Genomic DNA, 21,429 nt, shown 5'->3' with positions numbered 1-21,429 from the left:
GATTAGTCTTAATTTTTCTTCCCTTTTTAGAATTTATGCTGTCAGTCGCTGGTAAACATTCTAAACGATAACGCACCATAGAATAAGACTTTGCGCTTTTGTATGACTAATTGCCAAAAAACCCACACGTTCTGATTAGTGGAGGGTTGTTTTTTTTTTATAGAAATTATTATTCAAATTTCACTTTTATAGAAGGATGTAGTAAATAAAACTTAAAGGCGATGAACTAAGAACTTTTGTCCTGTGGCTGTGAATTAGTATAGGCTTTGTGATGGCAATCGACCAATTTCAGTGAATAGTTAGCCATTTCAAACTTGAGGTGCTTTGGTTTGCGTGACTCCTTCAATCCTTGACAGTTTTAATTTGATTTGGGTTATTAAGTAGACAGAAGTTCTGAGAGATGTGGTTGTATACTATACTGCATCCTTGAAACTGCTAATCAAATTCTGTAGTGCATGTTCTAACACTTGCAGCTGTTGAGCTAGCATCCCAGATCATGCTATGTAGTAGCCACATGTATACTATTGCATGCTGGCAACTAAAAGTATTTCCTAAATCTTAAAAGTGGGCTTATTTCACAAAACACATTCCCAGTATTTTGTAAAATAAACAATCTTACACATCCATGCCATTGTTTGGCCTTGGTGTATGTGTACACTGTTGTATATGTACCGGTTATATATAGGGTAGATGGGATTCGGAATAAACTCGTGTGATGGAGTCAACTCCAAAATATGTAACCAGGCTCTACAGCACAGAAACAGCAGTTCTTCACAGCTTAAGTGGTAAAATTGACTAGAGCCAGAGTTGTTGAGTGAGACTACATCAATTGAAACAATTAATAAAATTTATACTCGTTGGATTAAAAATCTCAGTTTAGTTGGCGTCATTGAATTGACTTAATAGATGAATTTTTTCATCAAAAATCACCATTTGGTACACAACAACAATTAAGAAAGGATAAAGAAAACTTTGCGCATCTAAAGAATAATAGAGAGAAAGTTAAGTTAAGCAGAAAACGGAATTCCACTAGGACAAAGTTTTCCGCTCACTAAATACTTCAGGGGCGTCACTGACCTGAAGAGGAGGGGGATGTGTGCAGCCAGTAGCTGGACTTTGAGGAAGAAGTTCTGCTCTTCACTTAATCAAAGTGTCGTATTTAAGGTGATCCTAAATTTGGACTAAACTATACTTTCCGCTTTTCATCAAGCTCCACACCACACCATAACACAATAAACGTGTAACAATTATTCTGACAATTAAATCAAAATGAAAGTTAAGAATGCACAAACAACGAACATCAAATATGTGTTAGGGAAATTGTTAGTTCCCTTTGTAAAGCTTAAATAAATCAGACACAATCAGTTGAGACCTTCTTCAGGATTTTACTTGCAAGGAGTGAGCAGTTTACAGCAAAGGCAACTTCCTCTCACTGAAGAAAAGACAAGGATTCAGTTCATAATATATATTCCACTTTAGGAGGTGCATAGTCACACAGTATGTGGGAAATATTTTCTGCACAAAACAAGCATTGGGCACATCAGATAAGAATGCTACTACTGGTACTCCCTATTTCTTGCAGAGCAGAAGGGAGAAACTTCAAGGCCATAGCACAGCTAACGAGGCTTCAGCAAAATATGTTTTAATGATTAAATGCAGTATTTTTCTAACAACGTGACTATTCGAGTCTCAAAAGGAGTTACGATGATACTGCATCGATTTAAATAGTATTACATAATACATTGTTTCATCAGTATCTAGTAACATAACAACATAAAACACATACAAGTAAAAATAATAGGAAATTAGGAGTGGCTTAATCTGGATATTACCAATCCAATTATTTGTAATGTTGAGGTACCTGGAATCATACTATAATTACCGTGTCTAGCGATCTTTACCTGAGGACATAATATGGCATACAGAATTAACAGAACAACATAGCAACTTTATTTTAACTTTAAAAACAAAACAATAAGTATTGTGACGAGTATTGTAACTCAGAACAGAATTCAAAGTCACATCAAATTGGAGCATATTGTCTACTGAATACCTCGCTGTCAGTTTCACAACACCTGAAGCTTCTAGTGTGTCCAATTGAGAACTTTGGGTCTGAATTAAGGTTTTTTCTCTCTCTTTAGTGAGTCCGCATTCCAGGTTTTATGACTGTTATCTCTTGGTGCTTAGTGGAGCCTGAGGAGAAAACCTTGGTAAGAATTATGGAGACAGTCTTTGGGCCTGGTTACTGATACAGGGATTTCATCTACAACAGTCCTGCTGTAGAAGAAAAGCATCCTTGTTCTCCTTATCATGGCAGATGGTGAGGGCAGAGTGCCTCATCAGATCACCTCCTGTCCAATATGTTGAATGTGGACTTGTGGACGCTACAGCCTTAAATGTTTTTCTATTGAAAAAAAAGCATCAGCTTATTTAACAAGTACACAGACACCGGGGCTCGGGTGCTGCGTCATGTCTGGCACAGTGGTGGGGGGGTGACTGGTGGTTGGTGGTGCCTGCCTGCCTAAGGAACCGGGACGGGTTGGTGGACTCAGGGCTGGCCGCATGGGTCCCCTGCGGTGGGGGTGTGGTGGCTGCTGGGACCGGCGGCCCTGTGCCGGGATGGGACCATTTTGAGGGTTGGCGTGTGCCTGTCTCCGGGGAGCCGGAGGCGGGCCTCCCTGCCGGTGTGCGGGGGCGGACCTGGGGGTGGAGACCTGGGTAACCTGCGTCCGGGGGACTCCCTCTGGGGGTGCCTGCCTGTGCCCGGAGGGGTGTCTCTCCCCTGGGGCGCTGCCCCTGCTCGGGTGGGGCGCTGCCTGCCCTAGCGGTCCGACGCCCTCTGGTAACTGCTCGGGCCTGTTGCAGGGGGGGTTGGCGGACTACTCAGGCTAGAACCTTCATTGGGCCCTGGGCGGAGGCTGGCCCTCAATGCACAACCGCAGAGTATGTGTGTGGGTTTGAGTGTCACACTACACGGGGCGAGCATGGGCATACTTGAGCGAGAGAATGGGTAAGTGTGAAAGAAGGGTGAGGATGGCTCTGGCTGTGCTGCGTGTGGCGCCTGGGCAGTAGTACTGCGGTCCCTGGGTCTCGGCTGTCCCTTCCTGGCTGGGGGTTGTGGGGGGTGGTGGGATAGGTAGCAGAGCCAGTCGGGAACCTGGCTCTGCGGACCCTGGTGCTCTGCTTCCCAACTACATTTCTCCGCATTCATCCACTTAGGTCTGCAAGGGGCGTCCTGCTGATGGAGGGACCAGGGCTACTGGGAAGTGGTTCCGTCCCTTCCAAGTGGGATGCTCTGCAGTTTTAATTGCATTAGTCATACACACTTGTCCAGGAATCTGGGGGCTTCTTCCGGGGGGGCCAGTAGACTTCCCATTGATGGCTCTGTCTGCTGGACCCGCCGGAGAATTGGGTATCTCCCAAAGTTCCTCATACTTAGCTACATACACATACATTTAGGGCCGGGGGTGGGCTCTTTCACTGGGGCCTGGGGCTCAGGCCAGTTGTGGCCTCGGCCACTGGCCCTGATGGAGAGATCACCACCCAGTTTTAACTGCAAAAAGACATTTAGGGCGAGGGGGGGCACTGTCCGGGGGACACACCGTCAGCCAGCGGTTGTGCTCCTGGAGGTGTCACCCACCTTCAGTGCACTTTAGTTCCACACACTCACGTCCAAGCTGGGTTGCAGGGTTCTGGGGTACCTATTTCTACTGCCCTCTGCCTCCCCCGGGTTGGGGGGGTTGGTCGGGGCTCGGGAGGAGCTGCGGTCCCTGCCTGGGGCCACATGGACGGCAGGCCGGAGACCTACCCTCCCCACGAATGTGATCAAGCGAATGGTGTGGGTGGGAGAATGTATCTGAGAGTGCATTGGTTCACGTATGATTGACTAGTTTGTTGTGAGAGAGTCTATGGTGTGTGTGTGTGTTGATGTGATGATGTGTGTTGCACATGTGGATGGGTGTATGCGTCTGTGTTTGTGTGAGTTGGTATGCCTGTGGTGCGGTTGAAGTGTGGGGGGTCCGGTTTTTCGCCCGGGGTACGATGATCGTCTGCCTGGGTGGTCTCTTTTCTGCTGACCCCACCAATTGCTGGCCTTGTGCTGCAGGCCGCTGTAGCGCCAGGGGATGAGGTCGGGCCGATGGGGTAGGCCCCGCTCCGCCCGTGTGGGGGTGGTGGGCTGGGGGCGGGCCCCACTCTGGGCGGGGGGGCATCTTCTGGCGGGCTCCCTACGGACCGTGGGTCCTCGGGCTCTACTCTTTCAGGCCGACCCTCCCGCCGGGGGGAGTGTTTGCCCCTGGTTCTCATGGGGCGGACAGCGTTGACCCCCGGTGGCCCACTCTGGCCTCGGGTGCTGTCTCTGTGGCTGCTGCAGCTCTGCCTGGGGGGCTCTGTGTGGGCGGCTTGGGTCGCAACACCTGCCCTCCTGGAACTGAAGGTGTGTGGGCTCCCTGGCTGCTAGGATTCCTTCCTCTGCTTGCTGGATGGGCGTAGTGGCGGAGCCCCTCACATCACCCTGGCTTCCACAAGTGGCATTGTTCATGCACCAACGTCTGCCTCACCCTTTGGGTGAATAATGATAAGCTACAGCCTTACTAACCTTGTAGTGGGACACTTTCCAAATCCAACTGTAAGTATTATTGATACTTATCACTACCGATATGAATAATGTGTGAATATGGAATTTGTGGTGTTGTATGTCATGACTTTTATTAAGTAGTATGGGATATGTATAATAATGCACATATGTATGTATATTGTATGTATATGTTTGTATTAGTATGTGCACATACCTTAGCACTATTATTGGTATTAGTATTAATCTCCAAGGTAAACCACAGTACAAAAATTGTTTAGTTATGAATGTGTTAGCCTAAGGTACATCCATGCTTCTTATTTATTTATTTTTTTGCTCCGATTGTTTACTTAACAGATTTGCTTGGTTTCAGCAGCTGGTTATTATCCCCCTCCCCCCCACCCTCCCGCATACACACCCTAAAGCAGAAACCTAACCTGTCCACCAACACAGCAACATCACACACATTTTGGATTAGCTAAATAAACCATTAAATAAACCATAAATCAGGAAGAGTATATATATTCTATATATACTCTTCTTGTTAAAGCAAAGCTGTCCATCACAATATGGCATTCAGCGTAATATATGCTGCTTGCTTAACTGCTGGACAGAACAAAAAAAAAAAAAAACAAGTACACAGACACAATAATTTAACAAGAAACAACGGTCACTAAAATGCCTTGACATTAGTGTAAAATAGTGATAAAATAAAGGACTGATTATCTTCCCTTTTATGTTACAAGACAATTAAAACTATAATATTGATATCTGGTAAAATGGTTATTTGTTCCCTTTGAATGTTTGTGACCACAGCAGGAATGATTTTACATTTACAGGATGAACTATAGACTAACACGTCTTGTAGCCATATTTTATACATTTTACTCTGCGCTAACCAGTGAAAGGGGAAATCAATAAACTATTTAAATATGCCTAAATATGAACATTATTATTGTATGGCACAGGACGATCCAAAGCAGCTTTCACTCTGTAAAAACCAAGTGGACTTTCTAAAGCATACAAAAAATTATTATATTTTCAATTTTTGATGTGCCCGATAATTAATAAATTACATTTCTGCATTACACTGTACCACACTATTTCAATTACCTGCCTTTTTTATTATTGCAACTTTACTTTGAAAGTTTATTGCGGATGTTCCGTCTGTAACAATAACAGCGTAGTTGGGGAGAAATCAGACCCTGAAGTTGCGTTGAGGTCCTGGGCGAGTGGAGATGTGCTCGGTGTAAAACTAAAATATTAGATACAAGAAGACTGCTTTTAACCGATAACATTCTGAGTGTACGATCGACCACAGGCTGAAGCAGGCGCTCGTTCAAATGACAACTGGCCACTTTTGGAAGGCCGTGGGTAAACGGAGTTAAGCTAACAGTGCGCAGCAACCATGTCGTCGGAGGAAATGTTTCGTTTTGCGGCCTCGCCTTTGGCTTCGTCTCCGCCCCGTTCTCCTGCTCTCTGATCCCACCGGGGAGAGAAACCAGCCGAAGTTACTTCGCGGTCCACTGTCACTCCAGCGAACAGTTAGCATTGCGCGTTAGCTCCCACCCGCCGCCCCTTCTAGCCCGCTAGCGTCCACGCCATGGCGGACAGCTTTGGAGACGAGTCCAGCGGCGGTGCCCTCGGCTTAGGCGTCACCGGCCCGGGCGGCGGAGCGCCGTTGATGCCGACTTTGGCCAACTCGCTGCCGGGCGGGTATTCGGCTGTCAGCGGGGCTCACCCCGGCCCCAACCCCGCGTCCCCGCCTGTCGCCGCGGTCGCGCAGAGTGGCCTAACCGCTGTGGTGGCGCCCATGTCCGCCGTGGCCGCTACGCCGGTCGCCTTCGGGAACACGTTCACGCCCGGGTCCTCGCCGCCGGTCGTGGCCGTGTCTCCCACCGTGCACGCCTCCTCGCCTCTGCCCGGCATCGGGCTGGGGGTCGGCGGGGTGGCCGGAGCCAGTCTCCTGTCCCAGATCCACGCCACGTCCTGGGACCCGACCCTCAGCACGGACTGGGACAACGAGAAGGCTTCGCAGCAGTGCATCCTGAGGATAAAACGGTAACAGTGCCGACAAAAAAACGTTTTGAAATGTTGAGGTTGTGTGCGTTTTTATGTGACCTGGTGTCTGAACGCTCAGTACAATATGTGACGCTTTCACTTTCGATTTAACAGTAATTCGAAACAGGAGACACAAGGTTCTTGTCAGGCTTATGTTAGTCTTTTTACTCTGCTCAGGTGTCAGATACATTTTCATATTACACAGCTTGTTTACCAGTTACTTTAGTAGCTTGTCACCACTAGTTAATCTCATTCCACTGTGGTTTCACTGTACATGAATCTGTCTCATCCGCGCCTCCTTTTCTGTCTTTGCAGAGATATCATGTCCATCTACAAAGAACCCCCACCGGGGATGTTTGTTGTCCCTGATCCTCAAGATATGACCAAGGTAACATTTCCATCCTTCTCTAACAATGAAACACTGTCACTGATGACAATAGGTCTGTCTTAAGTGTAATAGTATAGTAGAAAAAGTATTTCCCTCAACATTGATCCCTGTCAAAAACCTCTCTGCGTGTCTCTATTGTGGCTAATTGTTTTTTCTTTGCGCCTTCCAGATCCACGCTCTGATCACAGGGCCCTTCGACACACCATACGAGGGCGGCTTCTTTCTGTTCTTGTTCCGCTGCCCCCCTGACTACCCCATCCACCCACCCAGAGTCAAGCTCATCACCACGGGACACAATACCGTTCGCTTCAACCCCAACTTCTACCGCAATGGCAAGGTCTGTCTCAGCATCCTGGGGTAAGTCAGGCTCCACTCCCTTAATGTGAGGGTGAAAAGCTCAAGCGAGAAGATGTTTACATAATGGTTTGGAGAATGGTTGGAACTGATCTTAATGTTATATATTATATTTAACAAAAACACTGGTTTTGTCATTTTTCTAAGCAGAAGTAATGTTCTACTAGTGGAGACTCGTCCAACATGGACTGATTACGTTCATTGTCTAGCCTAATAAAAACATTAATCTTTGCTTTTTTCTTTATCATTTGTTTACCATCTGTTTTCACCAAATCATGTAACGTAGTGAGAATTTATGGTTTAATATTTGGTGTGTATTTGGAAAGGTTTGTGGTGGGAAGCGTTGTCTTGGTCAGTCAGTGTTGACCTGTGAGGGTCTCTGTTTGTAGGACATGGACAGGCCCAGCATGGAGCCCAGCCCAGAGCATCTCCTCTGTCCTCATCTCCATCCAGTCTCTGATGACAGAGAACCCTTATCACAATGAACCTGGATTTGAACAGGTATTCGGTAAATTGTATTGGCAGTGAAAATATTACAACTTTAGTACTTGAGCAGATAATACACACAACGTCACTGTTATTTGTCAGTGTCACCCTACTCTCTAAAGTACAAAGTAAAGTAAAACACGCACACATGCACAATTAACCCGTGTGTCTGTCCACAAACAAGCATATAAGACAATTATTACAAAATAATGACAATCATTACAGTAACTTCCCACTAACAGTGTTTAGGTTCAGCTTGGAATATTTATTTCTTTTTTAAGTAATTTACTAATAAATCATCTCAGACAGAAGGATACACTGTTGACTACAGAGTAATGGTGTAAAACTATTTAATCATATACTGTAGAATTAGCATGTAAGTATAATAATGTTTGCAATTTTAAATATTTGTGTTCTGGACTGACACGAGCCAAAATGTGGATAGAAGTGACGGAAATAAAGAAAAAAGCAGTGCAGGGCACCAGGCTCGTAAGACAAACTAGCACTGAGAGGAGAATTAGGAAAATGAGGTCAAGACTCTACTAATAAAGGTCAGGCCTTGAGGCCTTTGCCTATGTTTGCCACTAAATGTTCATAAATTTAGAAGATTTAAACGTGAGTTAATTACAGTTTTATTGATTTAATACAAGTAATATTTATATGCACTGCTTGATTAATGTAAGGTACAAAATGTATTAGTAAAGGATTTACTACTCACATGCAGCATTGAAATCAGATTGGACCTAATTAGTCTTCTGAGAAATGTTTGCCTCAGATGTTCAGTTTGTGAAGTATATCCCTGACATGTGAGTGTATTCTGCCAATGAATTGAAACGTGGCTCGACTTGGATAAGTTATCCAGACATGGCATATTTATTTGTGTCTTAAATCACAGCGATGACTCTGTATGAATCAGATTGAACAGTCTGAAGCTCCTTTCTGTAAGTTGATACAAGGAGAGCCAAGCAGTTCCTAATGCCTCATCATCACCGTGTTGGCTGGTGGCTATGAATCCACGTTTAACTTCCTCTGCTCTTTGTGTCTCAGGAACGACACCCAGGAGACAGCAAGAACTACAATGAGTGTATTCGCCATGAAACCATGAGAGTGGCAGTGTGTGACATGCTTGAAGGCAAAGTTTCCTGTCCAGAAGCTCTGTGGTGAGACTCATATTTCCCTAACCCCACTGTTCTGCATGTTTTTTCCTCTCCTCCAGCCTCTCTCTCTTTGTCTTCTTTCCCCCCTCTCCTCTTTCTGATTATCATCTGATTGGTGTGTGCTTGTGTATTTTAAGGAGTGTGATGGAAAAGTCCTTCATGGAATATTATGATTTCTATGAGGGAGTCTGCAGAGACAGACTGCACCTACAAGGACAGAACATGCAGGTGACTATCAGTTCTTCTCTAACATTGAGGATAATTCTTCTGTTTGCAGATGAGGCACTGTGAGAATAGGACTAATGATACATCTTCCTAATACACAGTCAGGCTTGGTATTAATGGCACAGTGGACACTGGCACATTGTGGCATTAACAGTTCAGGAATTAGAATTTTATGTATACTGTTATTTCTGCTTTAAGTGTTTTTTGATGTCTTTAATTTATATCTCCTGCCGTATAGCTTCTTAATACGTTCAGAAGCCATATTTATCTGCTGACTATGTAGAGTCTTGGAAGATTTCAGGCCACATTACAGAAGTGAGGAAATACAAAAATCCTTTTGAGATGATTTCTGATTTGGGGAATAACACGCTAAATTAAGCATTAATTGGATTAAGTGAGTTGCTAATGCTAATCTAATGGAGACTAGCCTGGACCTAATGCAATGCCTACGACTCATGGCACATTGTACATCACTATACTGGTGTAATGTTAGGAAGTAAAGCTGTAGTTTAAGCAGTAAACAATGGTTTTACCTTTCATTAACTAGACAGTCTAACGAGGCAACAGGAGGATACTTTAATACTAAACATCAGATAATTAAAGTCTAGCAGTGCACATGTTGCTGTTCATGGACAGATGTCATCCTATGCATGTCTTCTCTACCCAGGATCCATTTGGTGAGAAGCGTGGCCGGTTTGACTACCAGGGCCTGTTGGCTCGCCTCGGCGCCACGCACCGGCGAATACGGGAGAAAAGCGTGGTGGAGGATGATCACAATGATGACGATTCTGATTCAGACACCAGCTCCTCAGGGACGGACCCCGACAGCCAAGGCAGCTCCCAGCCCTGACTCCCTCGACAGACCTGGTCCCTAACGCCATGAATAAAAGACAAAGGGAGACCTTTTTTTGTTATGTTTGCGGTGGAGGAACAAAATCACAAAAAGAATATGCATCTATGTTTAAGGCTTTAGTGATTCTATGAACCGGACCTAAAATCAAGCTTCTCGGGCAAATGTTACAGTGAGAGAAGCAGTAGTAGAGTTGAGGAACCATTCGCTGGTCAAGTGTTGGCGAATCTGGCCTGGAGTGAAGTATCGCTGCTCCTGTGCAGCTAACCAGCGCTTATTTAGCTTTTTTTGATCGATTCCTCAGAATGGATCCCCGGATGCCTGAGGTTAACCAAGCAGTGTTGCTTGTGAGATGTTACACGCCAATATTCCAACAAGAAGTTGTTCCAGTGTGATTCTGAAATCCAAACAAACATCCTCTCTGTTTTTTCCTCCTGTTCCTAAAGAGAAACCGTAATGGCAGAGGACAAGCCCACGCTTTGACCCTCGCTTTATAGTGAAGGCATGTTTTAGACTAGCTGAAGGGACTTGCAGTATGTTGGGCTGATCAATGACAACGGCTAAGGTGCTCATCAGAACAAGCTGTTCCTGCTTTCAGGTGGCATTGTTTTTCAATTAAACAGAAGAGGAATCAAAGATAAACTTTATGCAGTAGACGTTTGAAGATACTGATTTTGGGCTCAGGTCAGGACGAAACTACAACCACACCTCTTTCAGACTGGATCGTAGCTGCTTCCACAACTGGCCACGTACAACCATCAGCAGCTCACCAATTTAAATTTCCTGACAATTACACAAAACATTCTGCTTAGCTAGTGCAGCTCACAGGTGTTTATCTGAGCAATGCTTTACCAAGTAAGGAACCCACACAGAGATTCAAATACTGTACTTTTTTGACCAGTCGTGCTAAACACACGACACTTTGCAACTTGTAGGGGACATTATTGGAAACTCTTGTTTCTGAAACTCGCTGTTCCTGATGATTTTTGTCTTTATTCAGTTAAGATCCAAATTAAACCGTTGCGTGCTGTTGCTATATCTACCTGGGCTCAGAGGGGAACTAACAGAGAAACGTTTGCAACAGGGCCTGACCGGAGGGCAGTACGCAGTAAAGAGGTGGATTGCACCAAAATATAAGGACAGAAAGCTTCAATACTTAGTTCCAGACGTTTAGGGGCTTCAACAGATCAATAGAGCAGTTTTATCCTGTGACCTCTGCCGACTCCATTCGCACCTCGTGTCACTAAAAAGGTCTTTATGCAACACCAACCCAAGCTGCAGAGTGAATATTTCCACCTGTGGCACAAAAGCATGAAACAGTGAGAAAGCTGAAGGCAACTGTTCAGCTGTTCTTTTTTTCTCCCTGTCCATGCAATAAGTAGTAGTTCACATTTCTCTCGAGACATCTTTATTTGCTGTATGTAATCTATGAATGTTCTTTATCTCCACCTTGTGGACAGAGCTTTGTTGCTCTACAGTTATATAAGAGCATGTGTTGAGTAAAATGCTCATAGCATCAGCCTGACCACAAACAGAGGGTCTCCAGAACAATGTGTGCTACTGTGTGCTCACTTAATGCAAGGTGGCAAACCAAACCAAGTACATAACTCAAAGCAGTAGTTCAGTTTGTGAAATATTTCAGTGGGATCTCACCTCTGATGACTAAAGTCAAGTGAATCCCATCCAGAAACCTGTTGGCTTGGCCTGAAGACCGGCCAAAAGAAATACTTGTCTGAGAGTAACAGTAGTTTGTGGGGATGCTCAATCTGAAAATAGAGAAAATGTCTAGAAAAAAAACTTATGTTAAGATAAGTTTAAAATTATAAGACAAATATGAGGATGTTGTCTTTTCTAAAGTCACTTGTTTGTCCACAGAAGTCAGGCTCTCAGCATGGTGAGTATCCTTTCTGCCTTCCATGTCCTCCAGTGCCTGCCTTTTGCTCTCTACAGCCACGCTGATAAGAGACTAGTTCTGTCAAACCCTGACTAACTATCGGGGTTGAAGAAGAAACTAACGATGTTCATATTCTAGGGCATTCCTTTTTATTTCAGTTGTGTTATTGCGCAGTTACATGAGAAGCACTTCCTAGCTGAATATATGTGGTTGCCAAAATGTTAAGTGCAACAGACGTCTTTTTAAGTGAAAGCAAAGAGATCATATTCCTGCGTGCCCGTGCTGTGTTTTGGTCTGCTCTAAGCAGAGTTGTTCTGTGACTCTGTAAACCCTGGATTACTGATGGAATTCTTCGTTTCCAGGTCACAACCATGTTTCTATTGTACAGAGGTTAAAGAAAAGTACAGAATAAAGTGTTGTTCAGTCTGTCTAATTGTTGTTTCATGGAGGTGATCTCCCACTAAATGTAGTTGGTGTTTTTGACACTTGATCCTAAGTGTGATTTGCCATTCAGGTATAGAAAATCTGCTGTAGGAGGGTTTCTGTTCTATCCTACATGTTCTTACCCCCTGTTATCATGAGCTGAACGCAAAGACTTTTTCTATGTGCACACAAGATCTATTCCTTTCAAATACTGTTCACAAATTTATTTAAATCTGTTAATAAACCAAGATAATCCATCCACCTCTATAGTAGCACATCTAGATACTGATTAGACAGTCGTTTTTGCACAAGTGCCTTGGGCTGGTCACTTTAAAATAGGCATCTTTTTGCCAGCACAATGCCACAGATGTGTAAAGTGTTTGTCATAAATAAGTTTATTTATAAAAGATTCATTTTCAATACTCAGTTAACTGTGCTCTGACACGTATACTACTATTTAATTTCAGGGTATTTAGCTTTTATTTTGAAAACACGGTTTTTGCACTTCACATGCATCACTTCCGGTTTGTCTGTACGGGAAGACGGAACAAGCGGCTTGATTGAGGGACCAGGAACAAAGGGCGACTAAGAGAGTGAGTTTACGATGATCCTCAGTTCAGCAAACTGAAATTTATCCATTGCAACCGTTTTGCAACGTTGTAACAAAAATGTTTCGTGTGGTTTGCCTGTCTGAGTTTCGGTAGAAAGTGACGTTGTGTGCGGCTAATAACTGACTCCATGTGCGCAGAAGCGGGAGCTGGTATTGTCCGTTAGCTAATCGTTAGCTTCAACATTACGCTTTAGATAAACATCCAGGAGTTAAACTACACAGTTGAAGAGTGAGCAGCTGTGCGCTTCGTGAATGCGCGTGACGAACAGCCTCAGTGTTGGTCAATTAACGGTCGAGCTGTGTTGATGCTAGCAGATGCTGCTAACAGGCCTGTCCGCCATTGTTGTCATTGTATCTGCTTCACTTTTTAAGTGGTATTTTTTAACCACTTTTTCTCACCCAGGTGGAGCGTTACGCATGTAGCCTGCGTCCTCTGACTCAGTCTGCAGCCACGATGTCAAGTAAGCTTATTCTATATTTTATTCATAACTGTTTCTCCAGCGGTGATGTAACTCACACTGAGTTATTTTGTTTTTCAAGTCACAACCGTGGTGATTTTTGGTCAAAGGAACTATAACAATCACAAGTAATTAGTGTTGTAGAGAGATAATGTTCAGTTGTCTTAAGGAACGATCAATAGTGATCGGGGATTCAAATCACAGTGTCTGCAGATGTGTTATTACCTTGTATTGCATAGCATTTCGATACAAATAAGTGACTAAATGGAGATTGAATGGTTCTATAACCTTGTGATTTTTGTTCTCATCATTACCTCCATATTTAATGCAAAAATGTACATAAAATGTACGTAAAGTACATTTGAGCAGAGTTTATTTACCACTATAACTATGTTTGTACATTAAAATGACACTACACTTCAGATATAAATGCGGTTGTAAACAGTGAAGCTGCTGCACAGATTACAACTTCTGAAAGTAGAGCCCCGTCAATTTTTTTTGTTAAAGATTGTATAGAATTTTACACAGGTTTGCATTCTGTTCTGTTCAACTGTTCTTCTTTGTTCCCTCTTGGACAGAACGGCCGTCTTACGCCCCTCCCCCTCCCCCTGCCCCAACAACAGTAAGTGTCCAGGACTCATTTACAGGTCGAACGTCATTGGTAGCTCTCTGCACCTTCTTGCTTATTATTTCCATCTTTCTTCCATTCTTATTCTCTTGGTTACTTTTTCTCTGACACGTGGAGGTTGCCACAAATCGTGATCAACTCTCCATAATCACTGTCACTCCTGCTTTTTCCTGTCACCCCACCACAAATTTTAGGTCAGATGCAGACATATAGGTGAATTTCTGTAACTCAGAATATTATCAAAAACCTATATACCTATTTGTTGTCTACAGTGACTCTCATAGGTTCATTGTACAAAGGAATCTATTCCAACCATCATTTCTTTTATTTCTGATAATTATGGTTTACAGCAAATGAAAATGTTTACTAACTCAGAATTTGAATATAATAAGAAGTTGAATGTTGTAGTCTCATGGTGTCACAGCGATTCTTTTAAGCTGTCTGTGTGGTTCAGGAGCCTACACTGGGGGAACACTTTCCAGACTGCTACTCAGATCAGCCTCTACCAGAAAGTTTTAGAGCACGCGTCGTCTGCTGATAACCTGAGAAGCTAATTTATTCTCCATCTCTACTGATACCTGGTTTAATAGCCATGTGGCCCCAGTGCTTGATTGGACTAATGTCCCTCACTTAAATGTCTTGGAGATTCTATGGGTATTGGTAAGAGGATGATGACGCACTAGACCCAAGAGCGTAGATAAACTGAAGGCTGCTATGACACCTCCGCAGTTCCACAGGATGATCGCCTCCCTGCCGCCGCATACATGCAGTAATTCATGCAAAAGGAGCCATGACCAAGTACTGGAAACATGACTGCACATTCTGAATTGACAGTCCTTTTTATGCGTGTACTTATAGTCTTCATGTTATAATCTAATCTGTAATATTCTAATTTAATGAGATTGAAGGTTGAGGTTTTTACTTCACTTGAATTGAACTACAAATTAAAGTACTGATGACATTCTGATTTATTGGGACTCACCTGTAGTCAGCTTGGCCATTACACTGCATCTCTGCTGTTACAACACACTGGAGTTAGTTACATTCTAGCTTGGCTACATTTCATTGCTTATGTTCAGTAACAGTGCACAACATTGTGAATGATGCAGTGTTTTATAGGAACATTCGTAGGTTCTGGTGTAACATTCACTTGTGCACTCATTCTGAATGTAGCTTGCATGATGATTTCATGAACGCAAACAAGTAAAGACAACTATATATTTTTTCACGTATCCCTCCTTTTCACTTATTTATGTTTATCCCTCTTCCTCCTCTTGTTTGTGAACCATATCTCATTCGTGTTTTGTCTCATTTGTCTTCCATCAGCAAATGCCTTCCACCCCAGGGTTTGTGGGCTACAACCCTTACAGCCATCTGGCGTACAACAACCTCCGGCTGGGAGGGAGCTCCGGAGGCTCCAGCAGGGTAATGAATCGATAGAGACTGGGAAAAACAGAAAATGGGGGAGGAAGCAGTGTCATGGGCTCATACGGTCTCCTATAGGAGTGAAAATGTAAAATGGTGTTTTTGTAATATTAATAAACTAACACTGACAGGAAGTAGCTCACAGTGACGAGTTGCTGACTAATGTATAGCTTTGGGAGATGATGAAATAATCAGTGAAGCTTATAAACTGTAAAAAATTATTTAGAATGACACCAATGTCTTAACATTTTAATGTAATTAAAAAGAATGAGATTGTCAGTTAGGTGAGGTTAAGGCATGGCTTTTGGAGTGCTGCATCAGTTTGAGAAATCTTTCCTGGAGATCACAAGAAACGTTTTATTCCATGACTGGAACTAGTTACTGTTACTACTACTAATATTCTTTTAAATTTAGGTCCTGCCCATCAATCCTAGGTATCCTAGTGTTATGGATTCATTGTTTCAATTCAAAAACAATTTAAAAATGGCAGTGAAAAATCTGAAGACTAAAAGAAATACAACAAACATTGTTCTTTTCTTTCTGAGCTAAGTGATGTTCAGTGGAGCTGTGTGACCCTGTGGGAGAATGTTTTAGATGTTCACGTAGAAAAGATGCACAGTAGTAATGATAAATCAGATAATGATGCCCATCTCCTTCCCCCAAGTCACCATCACATAACAGAACACTTGAATATTTTAAATGCCCACTGTCACATTTGTCTTTACTAAGTGATGGTAATGTATGGTTTGAGAGGATCCAGCCTTTTTACCACAGAGAGTTAGACCCCAGTTTTCTGTGTATAGGTGAGTCACAGCTTTTCCTACTCTACTGAAGTGGTCTGTGAGCTGCTACTACAGCTAGTTTATCACACATGAGTTTGGAGAGTGCAAGACGTCACAAAGCATCTGTTCTGTGCTGTGTTAGAGGTTCAGTACAGCAGCTAACTGGCCTGTGGTGGTTTCCTGAGCCAGGCATTCCATTGTGGAGCTAGATGTGCAGGTCACATTAATGCCACTGCTTCCTCATCCCGTTTAGTCTCCAAACCTACTGATGACTCCACTCTGAGTCGCCCATCAACAATCTTTTGATTTACCTGCTAGTTTCTGTTAGTTTAAATGGAAACTTGTGTCCAATGACATAGTAGGTTACTATAAAATGCACCTAAACAGTGATCAAGAGACCTTCATTCCCATCAACATAAGTCAGTCTTAACATATAAAAACCTAGTGAGGATCTGGTAAAATAATGAACAGAAACGTTAAATCACTCTCTCATTGTGTAAGACGTGTAGTTACATCTAAGCAGGTCTGATTGAGCTTTAATTGCAGACTTTGGGCCACATTGGCCTTGACTGTAGCACAGTCACCCCTGAATGATCATTTGAAACTGACAGTACTTTTACCTGTTCACCTCCAGTGTATAAAGTTGTGGATGGTATAGGTGTTTTCCTAATGTTTATTATCCAGAAATGTGCTTTTAACCATTGGCCCATTCTCCTGAGTGGCTTCTACACATTTGCTGCAGCCGAGGACGAGTAGCGCTGAGCCTTTTTTACTTCAGCCCAAACCTACATATGAATGTGCTTTTTCCAGCTGTAAACTTCAGGGCCATTTAAGTGTACCTCCATGTTTGAGTTGACCTTTACATGATCCTCACAGTCATCAGATCACTGTTGTATGTTGCTCTGTGTGAACCTTTTGTCACTTCATTCACATGTTTCTGTCCTCTCATTCACATTTTGTCCCCTTCTCTTCCCACTTCTGTCCACAGAACTCCTCAGGCATTACCGTCCCAAAGCCTCCTAAACCTCCAGACAAGCCACTGATGCCTTACATGCGGTACAGCCGGAAGGTAAGCAGGAAGGTAAGACACCCATCCACGGTGTCTGCTTTTACTGCTTGTCCTCCCATCCCCTGAAATGCTGCAGGGGTTTGAGGGTGGGAAACAGCCAAGCCATGACGCCTACATCACCACCTCTCAGGCTACCTATTGAAGACTCCTGTTTTCATTGCTCAGGAGCAGTTAAATGCATGATCTCTTCCTGCTTTTGTTTTCCTTGCTTGGTTATTTCCCTCCTTGCTTGCACTATTTAACATTCAAGGCTGTGTTAGTGAAAAATTAATGTATTTCAGAAATCCAAGTCCAGTTTTAATTTTATCTCATTCACTTCCTGAATAATGGAATTCAAGTAACTGGGCTTTCCCTGTAAGTGCTTGTTTTTGTTTTTCGTATGATCCCATATGTGCGTGCGTGTGTGTTTGTATATTCAAGGTATGGGACCAAGTGAAGGCCTCCAACCCAGACCTGAAGCTGTGGGAGATAGGGAAGATCATTGGAGGGATGTGGAGGGACCTGACAGATGAGGAGAAGCAGGACTACCTGAACGAGTATGAGGCCGAGAAGGTGAGTCACCAGATTAACAGGTTTCATCTGCACATTCGGTGCATCTTAGTCTCCATCTGTTCACCTGGTGTGTGTGACGTTTGTTCGTTAAAACGATTCAGTAATCAAAGATGCATCGATCCTAATGTTGCTGTAGATAGTCACACGTCTATGTTGGCACATTGACCACACAAGGTTAAAGCTAAGCATAACAGCATTAAAACTAACTTAGCTGTGGAACAGGGACCTTTCTGGTCTAATATTACAAGCTCTTATAAATAACTTAGCAGGAGACATTACAAGTTTGTGTTTTATAGGTGTCAGTGCTGTTGGGCTCTGATGGGACTGTTGAAAATAGGTTAAAAACAGTTAAATTAACCTTTTGCGTTTCTCAATTATCAGCCCAGTCATGTTAGGTCAGTAATTCAGAGACATCAGCCATCACTGCCAAAAACCATTTGGTGCATGTTTAAAAATGTCACTGTTTGTTCTGCCCCTTGTAGATTGAATACAATGACTCACTAAAGGCCTACCACAACTCCCCGGCCTACCTGGCTTATGTCAACGCCAAGAACCGGGCTGAGGCCGCTATGGAGGAGGAGAGCCGACAGAGGCAGAGTCGTATGGATAAAGGAGAGCCGTACATGAGCATTCAGCCCGCTGAAGACCCCGACGGTAGGTTCTACACATTCACCCTTTATATTAATCCAAATTTGTGAACATTATTAGAGTCAAAGTCATTCTGGGAATTGGTCCTTTTCTAGAGGAAACAACAAATTAGACTTTATCTCATTAATGTAAATGGTTGAAAATGTCATTTTAAGATTGAAGTATAGGACTGATTGTCCCTTCTTTGCGCATGGCTCTTGACCATCCTCCTTTCTTTCCTCTGTTCAGATTACGATGATGGCTTCTCAGTGAAGCACACAGCAGCCGCTCGCTTCCAGAGGAACCACCGGCTCATCAGCGACATCCTCAGTGAGATTGTGGTTCCTGATGTGCGTTCAGTAGTTACCACAGCTCGCATGCAGGTCCTCAAAAGACAGGTTCAGTCTCTGATGGTGCACCAGGTGGGTTCACAAGCGCTGGGGGAGTATCCATGTCTCGTGTGCTGTATATAGACGACAGGCAGACCTGACAGGAGCTTGTGTTTGTGTGTTACAGCGGAAACTCGAGGCAGAACTGCTGCAGATTGAAGATCGACATCAGGACAAGAAAAGGCGCTTCTTGGAGACCACAGACTCGTTCAATACTGAGTTGAAGCGGGTAAGCTGCACCTACAGACAGCTGAAAGTGTAGTGAGCACTGTAGTAGTGATGGGAAGAAATGAAGGGAGAAAGTTACTAGATATTTTCTACTTAAGGTTTTCACTTAAGTATAGGGAGGATGTTAAAGGCATTGCTCTGTCCCAGCTGTGCAGTCAGAAGGTGGAGGTGGACATGGAGAAGCTCGCAGCAGAGATGGCTGCCGCCGAAGAGGCTGCGCGGCGCCGGGCGGAGGAGAGAGAGCGCGAGGCAGCTGAGCAGGCGGAGAAGGCTCAGCAGCAGCAACAGGAAGCTGCTGGAAACAAAACGGAACAGAGCAGCGCCGCCGGTAATGGCACAGGCAGCCCCACCTCAGGGACCAAGGAGGACGACAAGCCCTCACCAATGGAGACAGGTACCTCAGCTTCACTCCTCCAGTCCTCACAGCAGGACTGTATACGGCGTTATTCAGTGTTTTGGGTTTTGTCCAGTCTAGGTGCAGTGATTCTCGTTTAGAATGTTGCTGCTAATGACAAAGCTAAGGTCATGCTTTCATGTATTTGATCAGACTCCTAATGTCTTTCCAGATGAAGCCCCCGGAGAGCCCTCCTCCAACCCCCAGTCTGCGCCACCTCCTTCATCTGACCCCCCCTCTTCTGCCTCTGACAAAGCAGTCCCAAGTCCTGAGCCCCCCAGGGAGAGCAGCACTCCTAGCAGCAGTGCCCCTAGTGATGAGGGCAGCAACAGTAGCATGCCCCCCCCACCCTCCGATGGCCCTGGAGCAGCAGCCCCAGAACCCCCAGTGGTCCAGGAAGGCAATCCCAGTCCGTCTAACTCCAACCAGAACGCACCACCACTTCCACCTGCCTTAGAAGAGCCGCTTGCCCCCAACCAGGGCGGTCCACAGTATGACATGTAATGACACACAGTAGCTGTAGGCGTCCACCCTGTGCTGCTCCTTCACAGTGATCTGTAGTGTGGTCATGGGGAATAGTTTGTGTATGCTTCCTTCAACTGCACTCAGCATGTGAGCGAGGACGTGTCACCAAAGAGTCCAACATTTAACCCGGTCGCGTTTGTGCTCCAGCTGTCAGAAACAAGCCAATCTGCCCCATCCCTGTCATTGCATGACTGCAGATCCACTTCTGTGTTTTACGTTGTGGCTGAACGGTGTTCAAGCTTCAAACAGGACACATTATCAGGTTCACACATCCAGCTGGGCCCAGTCCGGTCCACGTTCAGAACATCACTACTGACGCCAAACTTTTATCCCAGATCTGTATCAAAGCTTTGTCAGATTAGAGTTGAGCCACTTGCTGCGTTTTAAGTCAGATGAGGTGGAACACAGCAAGCACACAGGTCTTAGAGGAAGGGACTAAACACAGTTCTGCCCTGACTTTAAATAATCAAATGAATTCATTCATTCAAACCAGGAGCTAAATGTCATCACCGTTCTACTGTGAGACGTTCCTGTGCAGCAGGATGACTGTCAGTCTGAACTCAGCCTTCTACAACACAGGCTTAACACACCAGGGAACTGGGCCTGTGTTTTCATACACAAGTCAAATGTAAACCTCAAAACTTCCACTGTGTAGAGTTTGTACCAACGGATTCGACAGGTGTCATATACCTCTCCTCACCCCACACGTTTGACTACTACTGTTAATGTGTTTTTAGACCTATAGCAAAGTTTTAGATGAATATAATCAACCTCAGCCTATATATTAAAGCTGTTCTCCGAGTCGAATGCCATGGTGGCGTGTGTCCAAGGACTTAAGGTTGGAGGAAGCCACGTTTTGATTTACTTGTGCACTGATGTTCTGCATGTTAAACTAATACCAATCAATAATCCTGCTAGTAGTTGTTGAGGCAGAGCAACAGTGTTGAGAAGACGTTAAGATGTAAACCACGAGGTGACAGCACGTCTCCAAGGTGCTTTTTAAGTCTGTAGATGAAATGACCTGTATTATTGTAGTGTAAGACTCCATGTCTGCTCCCTGTAATCACATCTGTAGAACTCAGCCTTTAGTCCGTGAGCTACTTTGACGCAAGGCTCTTTTTAACGAGTGCATTTCCTGTGACACAGCATGCGTTTAACTGAAGCAGACGCTTCCCCCCCCCTCACCCAACCTCAGTCTTAGGCATTAAAGGACTGTTTCTTACTTGAACCCGTTTTTAGGACTATGCTTCTGTTTTTTGCATCTTTCTTTTGTACTGTCTGATCTATCAAATAAAGGTGATTTCTCTGTCTGTACCAGCGGGTGTTGCTGA

The 21,429-nt window shown here is 44.2% G+C and overlaps 2 protein-coding genes across 5 annotated transcripts; both read left to right on the top strand.

The window, feature by feature from the left end:
- The first annotated feature begins 5,727 nt into the window (after positions 1–5,727).
- On the top strand, positions 5,728–12,416 carry ube2z (ubiquitin-conjugating enzyme E2Z). The gene is made up of 7 exons (XM_029158137.3): positions 5,728–6,634; positions 6,950–7,022; positions 7,192–7,379; positions 7,766–7,877; positions 8,910–9,022; positions 9,157–9,247; positions 9,912–12,416. Exons 1-7 carry the CDS (start codon positions 6,177–6,179, stop codon positions 10,092–10,094), a joined length of 1,218 nt encoding a protein of 405 aa, XP_029013970.1. The 5' UTR covers positions 5,728–6,176; the 3' UTR covers positions 10,095–12,416.
- A 436-nt stretch (positions 12,417–12,852) lies between these two features.
- Positions 12,853–21,412, top strand: LOC114859968 (SWI/SNF-related matrix-associated actin-dependent regulator of chromatin subfamily E member 1-like). Of its 4 annotated transcripts, none has more exons than XM_029158132.2 (11): positions 12,853–13,004; positions 13,425–13,482; positions 14,058–14,101; positions 15,434–15,532; positions 17,303–17,395; positions 17,804–17,935; positions 18,418–18,589; positions 18,812–18,984; positions 19,079–19,180; positions 19,327–19,573; positions 19,746–21,412. In XM_029158132.2, the coding sequence occupies exons 2-11, from the start codon at positions 13,476–13,478 to the stop codon at positions 20,075–20,077; spliced, it is 1,401 nt and encodes a 466-aa protein (XP_029013965.1). In that variant the 5' UTR covers positions 12,853–13,004; positions 13,425–13,475; the 3' UTR covers positions 20,078–21,412. The 4 variants fall into 4 exon arrangements, with proteins under 4 accessions (XP_029013965.1, XP_029013967.1, XP_029013966.1 ...); XM_029158133.2 differs by having other exon boundaries at positions 12,854–13,004; positions 17,303–17,383; XM_029158134.2 differs by lacking the exon at positions 15,434–15,532.
- Positions 21,413–21,429: the final 17 nt, after the last annotated feature.

This window comes from Betta splendens, chromosome 8 (assembly GCF_900634795.4).
Source record: "Betta splendens chromosome 8, fBetSpl5.4, whole genome shotgun sequence".
NCBI lineage: Eukaryota > Metazoa > Chordata > Actinopteri > Anabantiformes > Osphronemidae > Betta > Betta splendens.
This window is presented reverse-complemented; position numbering and strand designations above follow the sequence as displayed.

Coding starts and splice junctions, on each gene's coding strand:
- ube2z (XM_029158137.3), top strand. CDS start 6,177: ATGGCGGACAGCTTTGGAGACGAGTCCAGCGGCGGTGCCCTCGGCTTA. Junction 7,380..7,765: donor GTCTGTCTCAGCATCCTGGG/GTAAGTCAGGCT, acceptor CTCTGTTTGTAG/GACATGGACAGGCCCAGCAT. Junction 7,878..8,909: donor ATGAACCTGGATTTGAACAG/GTATTCGGTAAA, acceptor TTTGTGTCTCAG/GAACGACACCCAGGAGACAG.
- LOC114859968 (XM_029158132.2), top strand. Junction 15,533..17,302: donor GCTCCGGAGGCTCCAGCAGG/GTAATGAATCGA, acceptor TTCTGTCCACAG/AACTCCTCAGGCATTACCGT. Junction 19,181..19,326: donor TCAATACTGAGTTGAAGCGG/GTAAGCTGCACC, acceptor GCTCTGTCCCAG/CTGTGCAGTCAGAAGGTGGA.